This window comes from Phalaenopsis equestris, unplaced genomic scaffold, assembly GCF_001263595.1.
Source record: "Phalaenopsis equestris unplaced genomic scaffold, ASM126359v1 Scaffold000006, whole genome shotgun sequence".
Classification (NCBI taxonomy): domain Eukaryota; kingdom Viridiplantae; phylum Streptophyta; class Magnoliopsida; order Asparagales; family Orchidaceae; genus Phalaenopsis; species Phalaenopsis equestris.
Genome location: NW_018164448.1, coordinates 1,402,458 through 1,421,333, shown reverse-complemented (window position 1 = coordinate 1,421,333; position 18,876 = coordinate 1,402,458). Strand labels below are relative to the sequence as shown.

The window sequence follows — 18,876 nt, the reverse complement described above, 5'->3', positions numbered from 1 at the left end:
TGCTCTTTCATCTAAACTATGAAAATTATGGGGTCAGTTTGACTTCATCTTTTTCAAAAATAAAATTTTTTAAAAAAACGTCCTTCCGAAGCGGGCAACGGGATTTCAATTCCGATGACCGACAGCTTCTTACGGGCAAACCCCACACCAAAAATAGTGCCGACACAGTCATGTCTCACAATTGAATTAGAAAGATTTTTATTAGAAAACATCCAAAGATATAACTTTTTTAACTATTAGAAATTAGAATGACTTAAATGGCAATGCAATAACATAATAAAACATTCAATGACTCGAGATAAGCTACAACTCTTGAAAGGTGTGTTCTCACTTTCCATGCTTTTCTTTTAAAAGTAATAGAGTTCAACTACCCTCTTAGCAGTTCAATCATCCTTTCCGAACATCATTAAAAACACAACCATAAAAAAAAAAATTAGCAACGCAATCAATATCATTCATCAACTTGTTAATAGATAACAAGTTACATTGCAACTGTGAAACTTGTAAACCAGTTTCCAGAATGAGATCGATTGTTAGAACAACCGACCATTTATCAGCAATGAAACTACAAAAGCCATCCACAAATCTGACGTAACATTTCCAGAGCACAGATAGTAAGTCGAGAAAAGATGTGAGCATCCGGTCATGTGATCCGTGGCAATCAATATTTCATAGACTAAAGGTGGAATAAATTGTGAAAGCAATAGAAAGAGTATCTTATTAAACGTGGGGGGTCGACAGACCCATAGAGACTTGATGTGCTCCAAGTAGCTTGATCAATTTCTCCATCTAGTTTCTCAGGGATTCAAAGGATTCTAGGATGTTCCGGGTAGAAGTTGGTTGAACAGTTATAGATTCGTATGTTGCTGTGAGGCTCTTAGTAGCAGAGGATTTGGCTAAAAGTTTGTATATTTGTTTACCGTGAAGTTTCCAACACTTGTCCCGAGTTTGGATAAAATTCCAAGACATTGATGGATTTGTAAGTCATCAACTGATGGGTAACTACAGGGAAAGTTGCAAGAATGCTGGAGGAAAAATGCAGGAAAGTTGTAAGAAGGCTGCCGGGAGGTTGCAAGAAGGCTGCAGGCAAGATGCAGAAAAGCTGCAAGAAGGCTGTAGAAAAGACGGCAGCTGGACTGTAGAAAATCTGGGAGCCAGACTTCTGGATATTATGTAATCTGTAGGAAATTTGGAGAAAATCTGAGGCAGCCGCCAAACCCAGCGAGAAGGATCAAAGGGAAGACAGGCAGGAAAGTGATATAGATGTCTTTCAAGCTGTTATGGAGAAGTTGGAAAATCTATCATTGCAGGGAAAGCCTATAGCAGTTGGTGGTTTTTCGCAATATCCGCTGCAAATTATGAGGCTCGTAAATTTGGTGTTCGTGCAGTGATGTCCGACTTCATTGCTTCTAAATTATGTCCAGATCTCAACATAACCTGCAAGAATTGCTCTAGCGGCTACTGAAACCTGCAGGAAGAGCGAACAATTGTAGATAGGAAGTGCTGTTAGCAGAAACCTGCTGTTGTTCTTTGAATGCAAGCTTTCCAGAATTCCTGCCGTTCCTAACGAAACAAGAGCAAACAGGAAGACGTCTTCTGGAATTCCTGTAGTTCGCAAAAAAACTGTTGTTCGTGGACTCCGCAAGGGAGGCCACTGGCTAAGATGTGGAGGTGACGGCTACTGGAAAAGGCAGAGGAGGCTGGGGCCTGCTAGATCAAGGACTAGGCTCTGATATCATGTTGAGATTTTGAATAGACCAATACAATTTTATTGATATCATAAAGGGGTATTTAAACACAATTACAATAAACATAATAATAGAAATCAATAAAAACAGAATAAAATAAAAGGAAAGAAAATAAAATAGAATAAAACGAAGGAGGAAAAATATAATCAGTAAATAAAATAAAAAATATAAGTAATAACGGCATAGCGATAGTGGTTATAATTAAAGAAAGATCATTAGTCCTATCATTCTTTTATAATTCACGTGATTATGGGCAGCAATTAATCACCCATGTAATTGTTGTGAAGTTATAAGACATATTCCCCTCTGAGTGTTTTCGTGATAGGCTTATCTCTAATCATGAACTTTAAGCCTTCTCTAAAAGGAAGGTGCCAACATAATCTGATCACAATGTTCCTTGACAACCCACACACGATTGTGTCCGCTATTGAGTTGACACCACACACCCATGTAGTCCCAAGGACTCATTAATCCTTCTTTTAGATGATATTCTAATTCCTTTGTTTAAAGGATCTCAATCTATGAATCTTGTGTTGAATGAACCTAAACTATAAAATAAGCGCAGAACATTCTTAATCAAGAGTGTTCTTAAGTATCAAACTCTGATTGTAATTAACCATAATAGCTTACATTTATGGGAAGTCTCAGTCACTTAGAAGTAAATAAACCCTGTTTGGTCCTTTGTATTGTTTAGAGGAAATTTTTGGGAAATGTTTCCAGCCTATCTTACAGCAATTCTCACATTGAGTTTGTTTTCACCTTTTGTGGAGATGCTTTCCTTTTTACAGTGACTCTTTCGGCGCATGTATATTTTAAAAAAAATACTCAATAAAATTACTCAGGCAATTTCCATTTAGAAACCACTTGAATAAGTGGTAATGATTTTGACCTCTAAATTGGAGGTCATAGATTCTAACCATTGCAAAAAAATTCAATTTACTAACTTAGTAAACATCAGTTACATAGGAGAAAGAGCTAAATCATCATATTTGAGAAGCCATAAAATGATATATAACATCTCATAAACACACACAGATGTGCTACATTACACACATCACTTCTTGTATTACATGCGTTCAAAGCAAATGCAGTTATAATAAGACATCCATCCAAAGACCTAATTCCTTTGTGAAGCTTACAATAAGATATCGTTTTCCAACAAAGTACAGCTAAATAGCACAAATTGCATTACACTTATGCATGAATAAATTACCTGGTGATGTAAGAGTAACCAATTAAAATGGAAGTAATTATGTGATGTGACATCATTATATAGAAATCCTTTCTTCGAGTTTCCCATATCAAAAGGGCAACAATACTGTACATATAATATCCACATTGGCACATACAGAAAAGCTTCATCGAAAACCTAATAAGAATAAGAAAATAGAAGAAAATCAGTGCACCTACAAAATTTGGTGACAAAACCCTCATTAAGCTTCACATAATTAGGAAGATCATACCACTGTACCTACCCTAATTCTTGATTTGGCCATCCTTTAAAGTACTCCTTCGTATTCATAGACCAAGGTGCTTGGCGAAGTATTGATATTACCCACATTTGAACAGTAACATAGTATGTAAACTTCCACATTGACTCTGCACACTTGTAAACCTTCAACTGTCTAGTTTCATCAATCACAGATGGAGCACGTCCATTATACAATAATCTGATTGCAAGCCGCTGATGAAAAACAGATGTATATATAGTGACAAGTGAAATGATTGAATACTAGCCTAAATTATGATTTTGAAATCATAAAACAGTCATTAGTTGCTGTTAAAATTCGACAAATAACCTACTCAATGAATTAGTAGAAATTGTATTCCATTAATCATGAACAAGAACAAAAATAGGATAGGATAGTACAGAAGGACGTGAAAATATTATTTATAAGTAGACCATGGAAATGAATTAGCTTATAGGAATATATTAAAATTGAAGGAGTTCGAAAAATCCCAATTTTATGTCTTTTAGATGTAAAGATCAAAAATATACATTATTTTTATTATCATTAAAATTGATGGCAATACAAAAACTCAAAAAATGGATAGAGGCTGTTGTATTAGAAGATATATTATGATTTGAATGTGCAGAGACTTTCGAATAATCGGAGTTAAAGACATTGTGAGTTGATATTGAAACTCTTCTTAAAGTTTTGATTTGTGAACTATACAAGTAAAACCAAAATTTTAAGTAATCTTTATACGACCTGATCAACCTTTATTTTCACATGTTTGATGATGGAGAAATAATTATGAAGTTCATGAAACACACTCCACAAATAATTTTTATGTTGTATATCACAATCAATAATGTGAACTCAACTTTCAAGATCATACAAGTTTGTGGACCCAAAATAGAATGAAAAGTAAAGTTGTCCTTTTCATTGAAAAATTAGCATTTGAATGATTATATAATAGTTCCTATGAAACAATCTCTATGTCAATTGCCATAAAAGGATGAGATTGCATATATCGTCTCCCAAGAAGATGGGAGCTTCATGCAACAGGTATGCCTTTTTTTAACATATATATTATATTTTTTACTACACAACTAGGAGTGTAAGGGATATTAGACATAAAATAAGTCATTTAAAGGATGGTATATAAAGGAAACGGATAAAAAAAATAACAATAAAAATAATTTGGAACTAGTAAGTTTCAAATTGCAAAGCTCTTGCCCAACAAAGCGAAATGTTTTTAGCAAATAATTGGGAATGAATAAAAAAAGGTACAATAAGTTACTTTTTTAACTAAGGTCGTATTTGGTTGCTTGAAAGTAAAAAAAACATGATCTAAAAAAAAATGAAATATACCATATTTTATCACTTTATTTGACTTTATTTTATACTGATAAATTTTTAAATTGAAAAGCCCAAAACTGTATAAAAATATTTTCATGCACATCAACATCAGCAAAAAGCTTATCCAAACTATTTGATGTCATCAATGTTACACTAGGCTCGAGATCATAGAGAGCCAAAGCCGGACAAAAATTTAAATACAATGATTTATCAATAGATTAACCAAGTCTAATCTAAGTCATAATATTTCTTGCGTATTAGACAATTTATTCTATCGAAAAATTGGAAAATTGGAAAATTAGATATGGATGGGATTGTCCAAATGTATTGGGTATCAAAGTTTTAATTTCAAATAGAAGTGATAGGTTTACATTCGGGTTGTGGAAGATGATTCGAGAGACTTTGGGTAGTAAACTGATATATAATACCACATTTAATCATCAAACTAACAACCAATCAAAAATGACAATTCAAATCTTAAAAGATTTACTTAAATTATGTGTATTTGATTTTACTCTTTTAGTTGAGGTTGGGGGAGACACATACCAGTTTTCAATCAAATGTTGCTATGATACCTTATGAAGAACTATGGAAGTAAATGTATAACTCCTTTTTGTTAGGCAGAAATAGTTGAATGAAAGATAATTAATGCTTATTTGATAGACGATGCTATTGTAAAATTAGGTTGATTCGGGATAAATTGAAGGTTTGTACAAAATAGATAATGAAAAAACTATTATTCTGAGCACATACCAATGAAATTTAATGTTGATGAGTTTGTATATATTAAAGTCAGTCCAATGAAATTTGTGCAACATTTTATTAAGCTAAGGAAGCTAAGCCCATGATATGTAGGACTCGCTGAAATCATTGAAAAGATTGAAAAGGTAGTATGCGGGTTGAGGGCTGACATTTTCAGCACTTAAACAGGTAGTGCATAGTATGTTTAATATATCTGCGCTAAAAGAAACATAACTAATGAGTTAAATAGAGTTGTCACAGATTTCATAAATATGTAACCCAACCCAACATATATAGATGAGCTAGAGAAAATATTGAATTATGATATAAAGTGACTTGACTATCAAAATATTTCATTTGTATAAATTTTATAAAAATACAGGACAAATAGACGTGCTACATGGAAGAAGAAATAATAAAAAAAAAAACTAAAATGTTATCTATTCAATTAAAATATGATTTTTATTATTATAATTTTAAATTTTGACAACAAAATTTTTATAAAAGAGAAGATTGTAAAAGCTGAATAAAAAAAAATATATTGAACGTTCATAACGGTTCCCGATTAAAAGAGATGGAGATGGGGGTTATGTGAGTGAGCAAAAGAGAGAGAAAAGGAGTGAAAGCAAAAGTGCAGCTGTGCATGAGAATGACCGCAGCTTACAGCAGCCACATTTTATGCAGATCAAAAGTATGCCTGAGACAAAGCTAGGTTTTATTTTCTTCTTCTTTCTTTCAAATTAGATGTACCTTTCAACTCCAAATCAACAAGCCGTAATTCATCTTTTAAATTACTAGAAAATTTTGTAATTTTTGGGTGTGTAGGAAAAAAAGGAATATGAAAAGAGGAAGAAATGCATTAAGGTATGCAAAATCTATCATTTTATTTGATTCTAAGATTTGAAGGAAACTAAAAAATATAAATGCAGAGTAGAAGGAAGTAGAAGTTTAGTCATAAAGCTACGTTAAATATTAAATTGAAGATTCCAGAGAGTAATGATAGTTATATGCATAATTAAATGATTATTGCAGTTCTTTATTAGGACATATTTCAAGGTCTCCAATCATCAGTGATATTGAATTAATTTATGATGTTTTTGATCGCAAATTTTTCATAGAAGTCCTGCCCAACCGATCCTTAAAAGGAAATGTTTAAGCACATTTTAGGTTGATAATAAAGATGTTGATAAGTGAGATAATGAGATGCTACCCTGTTTCTAGGCCAGTAAGAGGCAAGACACAATAAAAAGAGAGATGAATTCATAAAAATAGGATAAGGAAACCTTTGGATGTGCAGTGAACAGCAATCCTATACAGAATTTGAGGACACAAATTTATCATATCCGTCACTAGTTGAAAAACCCAACCATTAATGGTAAAATTTAGAAACTTTTCAAGCTGAAGCATAGGACGACGGAAGCAATAGACATGCTGAGCAATCAGAAAACAAATGCTAGAGCAAAAAAGAAGCTATATCAGTCCCTTAAATCAGATAGGCATGTTGAACTCCTACCTGGAGCAATGAATGTTATCAATAACAACACAGACAAAGAGATTTGATCTGATTTTGAAAATAACAAAAGAGAAGCATTAAAAAACTCCAATCTAAAATGTCAGAAGTAGTCAAGAATAAAGAAATTTCAAAGGTTTATCAAAATAAAAAAAGAAATAAAACTCATGAATGTGATTTTTACCAATTATAAATGGATAAAAACATATCAAACACCTATTCAACTGATGTATTATGAGTTTGACAGTTAAATACTTGCATAGCCAACCATTGGAAAGAAAATAAAACATATTAAAATGCATACCAGAGATAAGAAAAGACGTCTTGAGAATAGTTTCAATTAAGGATGTAACTAAGACAATCTAGATCAAATAAAACTTTGTAATCTTATGCTTGTATGTTGTAAAAAATGAGCTTGAGCTTGAGTTTGAGAAGAGCTCGAGCTCATTCAAAGAATGATCTCCACAACACGATAAGACTGATTTGGTTGCTCAGCTCATCAGAGCTTTTGCCCTACTAGGACAAGAAGGTAATCTCAAAACTATGCCACATAGGTTTAGGGCTTTTATAGTTGTTGCCAACCTAAAGCCCTTATAATGTTGCTATAAACCTACAACCCTTGTATTTACTTAGTCATAAGTTATAAATTGCATCAATATTTACACATAGCATCCCTTTCTTTCTCTCACTAGTAGATTGCATTAAATATTGACATATATCATCTCTCTCTCTCTCTCTCTCGCTCTCTCTCTCCCTCCCTCTTGCTTTTGTCTCATCGCTGGTCGATTGGCTAAATTTGATATTTTCCTCCCCCCCCCCCAGTCAATCGACTAAATGCTTTTATTTTTCTTCCCAATCCTAACTGACGCTCATCTTTTCTATTCCATTACACCTACATTTTGTTTATCAGTCTCTTGACACATAGCAGTGTAGCACTGAAGCGCTAATATGCTGCTTCTAACACCTTCTCGGCTACCCAAAGTAGAGATGCAACTTGGATTGTATTAGAGAAGTTCCTAATGAAATTGATCGCCAAACATAACCTATTAGATTATCATTACTGGAAATAAAATTGGCTTGAATTCTTGAGATTAAACAAAACTTACCGATTCGGTTTTGGTTTATTTCTCAAGCAAAATCAGTACTAGTGGTTTGGTCATTTTAAGGAAATTGACTGCTTCAAACTTTATTTACATCCTCATAAAAGAAAAGTCAAATTGCAGCACTTTATTTACATCCTCATAAAAGAAAAATCAAATTTCTGCAATTCAACCTCAACACAAAATTCCAATTAGAGCTCAATAAAAAAAATTAGGTTCAATGCATAATAATAGAGGTTTATGCTTTAAGCAATTTATGTGCAACCATACAAATTATGGTACAAATATCACTTCAAACTAAATAAATCTTGCATTATTTATATTATCAAGGATAGGTTTCGATTGGGGGCAATTTTAGTTTATGTGACCAAAATTAGAGAAATGAAGTTTTATTATTGTGTACTTTAGGAACTGAATGTGAATCATGACTTGTGAGAACTAACTTAAATTGATCGATTTGATTCGATTTAGGTCAGTTCTTCAAGATTATTTGCATGCCCCCATTCCAAGGACATTATATCACCTTGCATTGCACCATTCATCTCTTACCAATCCTTTTTTTCCTAGTGCCAGTGACCCATTGAGCTGCACGGTGAGCTTGATTTTATGACTAGTCAAAGGCTCGATCTATAAATATTGGTTACCAATTGAATCACCAAATGGTAGAATTAATCATGTTTAGAAGCTTTAGTCTCCTTTTGTTTTTTGTTTTTGTTTTTTTTCTATCGAAGTAAATTGGAACTTTAACACCTGCTTGTCAAAAACAGCAACATCCTTGAACCATTAAGTGACTATCTCTTAACCAGCAGTTATTATATGTCTACTATGGCACTATCAAGTGACACATCGATTTCTTCACAAACAATCTATTTCAAGCATAAGAAACAATCTCCACTTTTCTAAAGATCCAATATGTCTGATAGAGAAGCTAATCGATTACTATCAAAGCAATCACAATCTAGCAGTAACACGTAAAGCTATATATATATATATATATATATATTCATTTTTTTTGTTTTGAGAAAGCCCAATGGCTAATATATTAAATGAAAAGTAGAATACAGATAGATTATGTGGGAGGGCCCAAACATGGCACCCTGCCAACACGATAACGATCACATCAAATGGTTCCAAAAGAAGAAAATACAGAAAAATACATGAGAGACCTAAAGAAAAAATCAAAAAACGTCAAAATACTGAGTATAAAGTAGCTAGAGAGCGACTCAATTTTGTCTTGTTTCTACCTCTAGTTCTAAGGAAGGAGCCAACTAATAAATTGGTAAGATGAGTGTCATTGCCAGTAGTAACCAATGTATCGTCCAATAAATTCTCGAGCTTGAGTCGGCCTCCATTCTTCTTCTTCCTCCGGAAATAGACATGTTATTCCTCATCCGAAGACTGACTCACCTGATCAGTGGATTGGTCTAAAGTGTGCCGAACATGTGAACATTAGAAGCAAAAACTTGTTGGATCAGCTGATCTTTTATCGGATTGAAGGAGCACTCTCGTGAGTCTTGACATATAAGCGGGTCTTCTTCAATAACAGTGAGTGGTATAATCATGTTTGGATTTGTACCTGTAGAATGGTGTTCTTCATCTGGAACTGCGGTGTTGGAAAGAGGATCGGGTTGCACCTTCTCAGCAGGGATGGTAGGTGGTTAATCTTTAATGATATTCGGTCTAAGATAAGGATGCAAGCGATAGCAAATGATAGAACTGTGGTCAAAGATACTACAATGAGAGCAATAATGAGGGTGTGGTTCTATTTCAACCTTTTAGCAATACCCGTTGTGAGTGATGTCAATCCATACCTCATATGGAGCTGATTGAGTGATATATATCTCAACTAACATACAAGCCACAGAGGGTCTGGTGACAGCAAACGTAACACTATCAACCTTGAAAAACTTACCGTAAGCAGTTGCTAAAGAATAGAGTATTTCCAAATTCAATAGATGTAAGTTTAACCCAGGAAACTTTAAACAAACAGGAATGATAGAGGACTCTGCTTTGGATCAAAATCGACAGTCTACTTCAGAATTTTCATAAAATGGTTGTTGATCTTCATAACATTTCGAGAAAAAATGCGAGTGTAATCGGCATCGTACGGCAACTGAATAAGTATATGCCGATCATCAGGTAAGCCAATATTCTAACTGCCCAATAGCTTCAAGCATCAAGCTCTTTCCGAATGATCTCCAGTTTTAGGTGACCATAAAGGAATTTCCCTACTAGATCAATTCGCCAAGATGACACGAGAGTGCTGGTTTTAACCTCAGTGAGAATAAGAGCAGGCTTCCCATTTTTTTTGTCAAGCTTTTAATGAAAGTGTGATCACCACCACCTTCAATAGCATCGTGGAAAGATTGAGAAACATTGCAGGACTTGCCAATATGAAAACCAGGCTTTGAACCTGAAAGAGGAGCACGAGTAGGAATAGGAAAGTCGTTGGCAAGTGCATTGGCATAGGAACACATTGTCGAGACAATCTCCAGAATGGCTAGGCGAGCAACTAGAAAAAGGCGAGTAGACTTCGGGGGGAACCTTCTGTCGGGCAAAGCGACAGCAGCGTCGTCGAGTGCGGGAGCAGACAACGCGAGCCACGACAGCTAAGGAGAAAGCGTCGTCGACTGGGTGACGCTGCGGAAGACTCATGGAACATGTCCCGTAGAGACGTGCAGGACAATCCTTAACCGACGCACTCCTGGAGAAGATGAGCCGCAAGGATGTTGACGCGACATACTGACAAAAACAAAAGAAGATCAAGCACGAGCAGTGGAGCTAAACCAGCGTTCGCCATAACGGCGAAACCCTAGCAAAGCAATATCGAGGAAAACAACATATATATATATATATAAGACTCCACATAGTATATATGTGTGTGTGTGTGTGTGTGTGTGTAAATATAATATCACAACAAGATGGCATGCAATATGGAGAATGCTATGAATCTATAATAAATTTGATTTCTCAACTTCCAAAATTTCATAAAGGACTAGTTAGCATGTACTACGATCAAATTTTCACAACTTCAAACCAAATATAATAGATGTTCACAATGAAAACATTATTCAGCAATATCAATGGAACCTAAAAAAACATAATTGTAGTGCCAATAGATGCCCATAGAAACCAGAAATTTGGATGAATCAAAGATTTGCAACATGATCCCTAAAATGCTGTTGGCCATTTAAAAGAGAGTAGATATTAAAGATGATATTTAAGTAAGTAGGACTGATACATTGACTAAGTCTAAATCCTTATGCCCATAAAAGAGAAACCGAAGCCAAGGCTCAATAGAAAATAATATCTGAGCTTCAAGCGCACCTCGAATAAGATTAATATGAAGTTGGCTTGGATTTTCAATTGGACTAAACTTTGACACTGAAATCTGTCTGTTTATTAGATCCAAGTTCCACAACAAAAGGTGAATCGATTTTTAATTTAAGGTGACTCAAAATCTGCATCTGGTTCAAGAAAGCTCGAATAATATTATGAATTTAGCATAATATTTAGAAAAATTGATATTTTTTTTCTGTTAACTTCTAAGAATACAGTTACATACTTTCAATGATAGGAAAAGGAGTATAAATATAAATTATAAGACCCAAATAAAAGGAAATACAAATTAAGAAATAGACCAACTAGGAAATACATAAATATGAAAATGGAAGCAAATAAAGGAAACAAATAAAGACTAATAATAACTACAACTGAAATTGGACTAATAATTCTAACTCCCCCTCAAGTGAAGCATGAATGTCTATCATATTCAACTTGGATTTGAAGTCATCAAATAATGGACGAGGAAAATTCTTGAAAAAAATATCTGCTAATTGACCATTAGACGGGACAAATGAAATACAAATCTCACCTGAATCGAGCTTCTCCTCAACGAAGTGCAGGTCAATCTATACATACTTGGTGAGATCATGTTGGACCGAATTATAGGCAATGCTAATAGCAGCTTTATTATCACTGAACAACTGGAGAGGAGCAAAGACAACCATACATAATTCACGGAGTATGATGCGTAACCAGATAACTTCACAAATACCCAAGGATATGGAGCAAAACTCGGCTTAAACTTTGCTTCGGGCCACAAACCTTCTATTTTTTGCTTTTCCACGTGACAGTATTTACCCACACGAATGAGCAATATCCTGAGGTTGATTGTCGATCATGTACGGATCCATACCAATCCTCGTTCGTATAAACAACAATAGAACAAGAGGTGGCACGGGAAAAACAAACATAAGCCCAGTGTGTCGTTAAGTAGTGAAGGATCCTGTGGGCAGCTCGTGCATGAATTGAATCACAAAACCTACTATGTGGCAAATGTCGGGGTGAGCATGAGAGAGGTAAATGAGTTTCTCCACAAGATGTTGATAGTGAGTCTTGTTTATCGGAACTGCATTGGGAACATCAACTAATTTCTCATTGTAAAGCATTGGGAAAATTGTTGGTTTGCAAAGGAGAAGGTTATTTTGTCAATAGATCAAGTAAATATTTACATTGAGATAGACAAATGCCCCGAAATGATCGAACAACTTCTATGTCAAAGCACTATCAGAGCTACCCCAAATTCTTCATTTGAAATAAAATAGCAAGAATGTCTTTCAGAGACTCTAATGTTGGTAGATCATCACCTGTGAGAGCGATATCGTTGACATAGACGATAAGGATAACAATTTGGCCACTGGATGGATGTCGAAAGAAGAGAGTGTGATCTAATTGAGTCTGAGAGAAATCATGACCCGTTACCACCTTTGTGAACTTGTCGAACTAGACCTTTGGGAATTGCTTCAGTCCGTAGAGGGATTTCCGTAGTCGGCACACTTGTCCCAGAGAGAAAGTAGAGACAGCCTAGAGAAAGGCACATATACACCTCCTCCGTGAGATCCCTAGTTAAGAAAACATTCTTGACATCCAACTAGAGAAAGGGCCAATCTAAATTCACAATAAGTGAAACTAGGACCCAAATGATGTTTAATTCAGCAACTGGAGCAAACGTCTCCTTATAATCAACTTCGTATGTCTGTGAGTAATCATTAGCGACTAACTGTGTTGTGTTGCATTCAAAGGATCCATCATAGTTAAACTTGGTGTTAAAAATCCAACGGTACCCCACTGCTTTCTTGCTTGAAAGAAAATCCACAATATCCCAAGTATGATTCCATTGAAAGACATTCATCTCATCCATTACTACAACTTTCTAGAAAATGTCAACTAATGCTGCTTCAATAGTGGATGGGAGATCATGATCCATCAGAGCAGTAGCAAACACTTTGTAGGTTGATGATACACTATAAAAAAATATATATTTTTTCATGGAATAAAGAGAACTTGCCTGCTTACATACCTCAATAGGAGAACTCACCTCATTCGAAGTTGGATTAGTTCTGGGATGTTGCTCATAGTGGCTTTCAGGTCCTGTAAAGAGGTAGTGGGCCCCAGAGTAGGAACATCAGGACGAGTGCAATGAATATATACATGGAGGATGGGGGAAGGTTCTAGTTGTTTGGTAGGTGCGGATCCAGAGGGACAAAGGGCTCTTTGGATATAGTGGTTGGAGAAATATCCATAGGGGCCAGATAAGAAGTAGTGTCCAAGAAATCAAGCTCCCCCTCACTTGAGGCAACAATAGGAAAGTAGGGACGCTTTCAAAGAATGATACATCAACACTCACATAGAGTTTATTTGTGGTATAATCAAGACACTGATAGCCTTTTTGAGTGGCAGAATATCCGAGGAAGACAAAATTTATAGACTAGGGATCAAACTTAATACGATTATAGGCATCGTTCCGAACAAAGGCTATGCACCCAAAAATTTTAAGTTCAAGAGTGGTGAAAAACCAATCGTAGGGAAACAAGGCATCAAGATAGCTAATGAAGTTCTGAAGTTATAATTTTTTGTGAGGACTATTGATGAGATAGGTGACAATAAGCAGGACATTATTCCAAAACTTTTTTCAGGACATTAGATTGAAACATAATGTAGTGAGCCACTTCGAGAAAGTGTCGATTTTTTTTCTCTCGGCAACCCAATTTTGTTGAGTAGTGTTCGTACACGAGTTTTGATGAATGATGCCCTTACTTACCAAGAATTCACCTAAAATAGAGTTAAAAAATTCACGGTTGAAGGACTTGAACTGATATTTTAAATTGAATTAAAATAAAGAAGTGAAAGTTTTTTAAGGTGACAACTGCTTCAAATTTATCTTTTAAGATATAGACTCGCGTTATTTGAGTGTGATAATCAATTAAGATAAGAAACAACTGTTTATTAGTGTTGCTGGGAGTGTGAGAGTTCCTTACAAGTCACTGTGAATAAGTGAAAAAGAAGCGGAATGCGTGTAAGGGTTGGGTGGATAAGGAACGCGATGATGTTTAGCTAATTGACAAATCTAACATTTGAAGCTAGCAAGATTTTTATTAATAAACATCGACGAAGACAACTATTTTAAATATTAAAGATTTGGATGACCCAAACGATAATGTAACAACATAATAGGACTTTCAGTGGATCAAGAAAAACTACAACTACTGAAAGAAGTATCCTCATTAACTGTGCTTTTCTCTTGGAAGAAATAGAGCCCGACTACTTGCTTAGCAATTCCAATCATCCTCCCCGAATGATGATCCTAAAAGACACAAACTTTAGAAAAAAATGAGCAATATAATCCGTGTCATATGTCACCTTACTAACAGATAATATGTTACACCTTAATAGGGAGACAAGTAACATAGATTCCAGAGTTAGACCGATTTTTACTACGATCAGCCATTTACCAGCAATAGAGTTAGAAGAGTCATTAACAATTTTAACTATATATATTTTCCGGAGCATGGATAATATGTCAAGAAAGCTTAAGAGTATCTCCGAAAGTGAAATGGATAGATTCGAGCAACTTGATTAATTGCTCCATCTGACTCTTAAAAGAGTTGGATGATTCTAGAGCATTCCGAGTGAGAGCTGGTTGTACCATAGCAGATTCAACTGTCGTACTAAGGCTCTTGACAGAGGAGAATTTGGTTGAAGGTTTGTATGTCAGTTTCCCATTGAGCTTCAACACTTGTCTCAATTATAGTTGAGATTGTGATAGGATTCAAAAGTAGACCCGGTGGCTCGAGATGACATGGACAAGTGTCGAGTACTATTAGTGGACAAGATAGATAATTCAACTGAATTGAAAGTGTCGAACATGACAATTCTTCGGCTTTCTTTGCATCAAATTTCTGTGAAAGCAGCACGAGTGAAAAAAGTGGATCTCGATCAAGGATAATGCACCAGACTTCATCGAGGTCTTTGTTAAGACCTGCCATAAATTGAAACATGCAATCGTTTTCTACAATTTTTTGAAAAAGGGAAAATTTCGTCGAAGATTCCCACGTGTAGTCATAGTAGAGATCGCATTTCACCCATAAGGCCACCAAATCATTGTAATACTAGTTCACAGTCCTTGATCCTAGTTTGGTTGAACTGATCTTTTTGGAAACCTCATAAATTTGGTTGGAGTATCCCACATCTGAGTAGGCATTCTGAATTGTGAATCGCAGTCCATAGAACATTGGCCAAAGAAAGAAACATATATGAAAGACCAATCGTAATCCCCATGCAGTTAATCAACCATGACATGATCATGAAATTCTTCACTTCCCACGCATCATATGTCGGGTCAGTTTTAGGAGCTACAAGAATCATTCCCGTAAGATAGTCAAATTTCTTGCGTCCATTGACGAACAAAGACACGACTTGGGACTATTGGAGAAAATTAGAATCGTTCAATTTATGAGTGGTAAATAGAAAGTTCAATTGGTTTTCCGATCCTCCGGTCTGCGAAGGGATAAAGATGTTGTGAAAAAACGACGACAATAAAGCAAAAAATTGAACGAAAAAAATTGCACGCAGAAAAAACACCAAAGTGACACAGATTTACGTGGTTCGACAAATTTGCCTACGTCCACGGAGCTGCAGAAGATTTATTTCTTCGAGGAATTACACCGTCGAGCACCTCGACGTTTACAATAAAATTTCTTTTCTATTTTCTTCTCTCCCTTCTCTCTTTTCCTCTCTTTCTCTTAGCTCTCAAGATGACTTGACTTGGTCTTGCTTGATTTGGGCCTTGCTTGGCTTGCATTTCCTTTAAACCAAACACCTTCATCATAGATGTTGATAATACAAATATTTGGAATGCAGGTAATAGAAAGAATACTCCATTTGACCATTCTTTGTAGGTGGGTGTGGTAGGTGAGCGGTAGGTGGGAAACTTAATTAAGAAGCTAATTAAATTCGGTGGACCGAGTCTCCACATTACCCAACAATTCTCCCACTTGGAGATAGGGAGACTGAATACATCACCTACTAGTTGCATCATCTACTAATTGTACCAACCTTTTCCTCAAATATGATATCTTCCACCTCTGCAACTCGAAGCCCCTGTCTTCATGCCAGAAGACCAACTGAAGTCGAGCACAACCTCAGTTTCTCAAGTGTAACACCCTTGGTCAACATATCAGCAGAGTTGTTGCTTTCACAAAATTTCGCAAGTAGCAACTGTCCATCATCTAACAATGATCGAATAAAATGATACCTGATATGAATGTGCTTGGTCATGGATTGAAATGCTGGATTTCTAGCTAAGAGTATGGCGCTTTGGCTATCACCGTAGAGAGTGCCCTTCTGAACATCCTTACCCAATTCTGCCAAGAAACTCTGCAGTCATATCATCTCCTTAGCGGCTTCTGACACTGCAACATACTCACTTCTGTAGTGAACAAAGAAATTGTCTTCTGTAGATTTGAGCCCCATGACACTGCAGTGCCACCAAGTATAAATATAATATGTTATACTCTTCCTACTGTCAATGTCTCTAGCTAAATCTGCATCAACATAGCCCTGTACCTCTGGGCTCTTTCCTAAGAAACACAAACAAGTTTCTGAAGAGCCTTTGAGGTATCTTAAAATCCACTTCACAGCTTCTCAATGTTCCTTCCCTGGATTACTTATGTATCTGCTCACAACTCCCACTGCATGGGCAATATCCAGTCTGGTACAAACCATAACATACATAAGTGAACCAATAGTTGAAGCGCAAGGAATCTTACTTATGTAGTCTTGTTCCTCTTTTTACTTGAGTGATTGATTTTTGCTGAGTCTGAAGTGACTGTCTAAAGGTGTGTGAACTGGTTTAGCCTTCTCCATATTGAACCTGCTAAGCACTTTTTTCACATATTCAGCATGTGAAAGTCTCAGCGTGTCTTTGACTCAATCTCTAACAATCCTCATGCCAATGATTTGTTTTGTCGCTCCCAAATCCTTCATTGTAAAGTGCTATGACATCTGCTTCTTCAGATTATTGATCTCATCAATGCTGGCCCCTGCAATAAGCATATCATTCACATACAACAACATGATGATATAGGAATGGTCAAAGTACTTGACATAACAACAGTGATCAGTATGGTTTGTCTGACATCTCTTGAACTCTGTATTGAGCATAAATTTATCAAACTTCTTGTACCACTGTCTGTGAGCTTTGCTTCAGACCATATGCTTCAGACCATATAAGTTCTTCTTCAGTCTGCAAACTGAATCTTCTTTTTCTTGTACCACGAACCCCTCAGGCTGGCGCATATAAATGTCTTCTTCAAGGTCTCCATAAAGAAAAGCTGTCTTCACATCTAATTGTTCCAGAAATTGGTCTTCGATAGCAACCATAACCAGTATCATCGTAATGGTTGTGAGCTTCACCACAGGAGAAAAGATCTCAGAGTAATCAATGTCATGCTTCTGTTGAAAGCCTTTTGCAACAAGTCTGACCTTATACCTTTTACTACCATTAAGCTCAATCTTTATCCGGTAGACCCACTTGTTGTGCAATGTCTTTTTCCCCGGTGGAAGTTCTGATAGTTCCCATGTCTGATTTTTAAGCAGGGAATCCATCTCTTCCTTTATGACCAGCTCCCACTTGCTAGAATTTTCACCTGTTAAGGTTTCTTCATAGTTTTGTGGTTCTCCACTATTTGTCAGCAAGATATAATTCAAAGTTGGTAACGCTGCGGCGAACGTCTGCTCCTCACTGACCTACGAACGACGACTGGAGTAGTGAATGACTCTGGACCTGCCTGCGGAATAATACGAATGGATGCCCCAGAACCATTCTCCTCCCCATTCCCATCTCTGTCCTGCTCAGTGTCCTCTGGTAGGTCGTCGAACTCCACGAACTCTGACTCCTGAGGAGCTACTCCAAAATTTGTATCGGCTTTGTCTTTGTACATCATATTCTCATTGAAAATCACATTTCTAATTCCGATCCTGATCATCCTAGAAACGATAACCAAATGTTTCGTCTCCATAGCCAATGAAATAACATTTCTTTGACTTGGCCTCAAGCTTGCTACGCTCATCAAGATTGATTAAAATATAAGAAAGACAACTAAAAGTCTTAAGATGGGAAAATTTGACCTCTTTGCCGCTCCAAACCTCATCAGATAATTTACAGTCTAATGAGACGGATGATCCTCTGTTGATCAAATAAACTGCAGTGCTGACCGCATCTGCCCAGAAGGTTGGTGGTAGTCCGACGTGCAATCTCATACTTCTAGCGCGCTCATTGATGGTCTTGTTCATGCGTTCTGCAACTCTATTTTGCTGCGGTATCCACGAAATGGTCTTTTGCATTCTGATACCCTGAGCTGCACAGTACTCCTTGAACACACTCTTGAACCCACCCTCGATGTACTCACCACCATTATCAAATCTCAAACATTTCAGTTTTATATGTGTCTCTGTTTCAACCATGGTCTTCCAAGTTTTGAACACAGAAAATACATCACATTTATGTTTCAGAAAGTAAACCCATACCTTTCTGCTGTGATCATCTATGAATGTGACGTAATAGCGAGAGCCTCCAAAAGATGTCACTGGGGAATGCCCCCACACCTCGGTGCGCACAAGATCTAGTT

General features: G+C 36.1%; 1 protein-coding gene across 1 annotated transcript in view; it reads right to left on the bottom strand.

Moving 5' to 3' along the window:
- The window catches only part of LOC110018176 (ASC1-like protein 3), a 35,229-nt gene that overhangs the window by 12,750 nt on the left and 3,603 nt on the right, over nt 1-18,876 (bottom strand). The window contains exons 2-3 of the mRNA XM_020715404.1: nt 3,224-3,432; nt 2,962-3,117 (exon numbers count right to left, since the gene is read on the bottom strand). Coding sequence (XP_020571063.1) covers nt 2,962-3,117; nt 3,224-3,432 — 365 coding nt within the window. The remainder of the gene's footprint in view (nt 1-2,961; nt 3,118-3,223; nt 3,433-18,876) is intronic.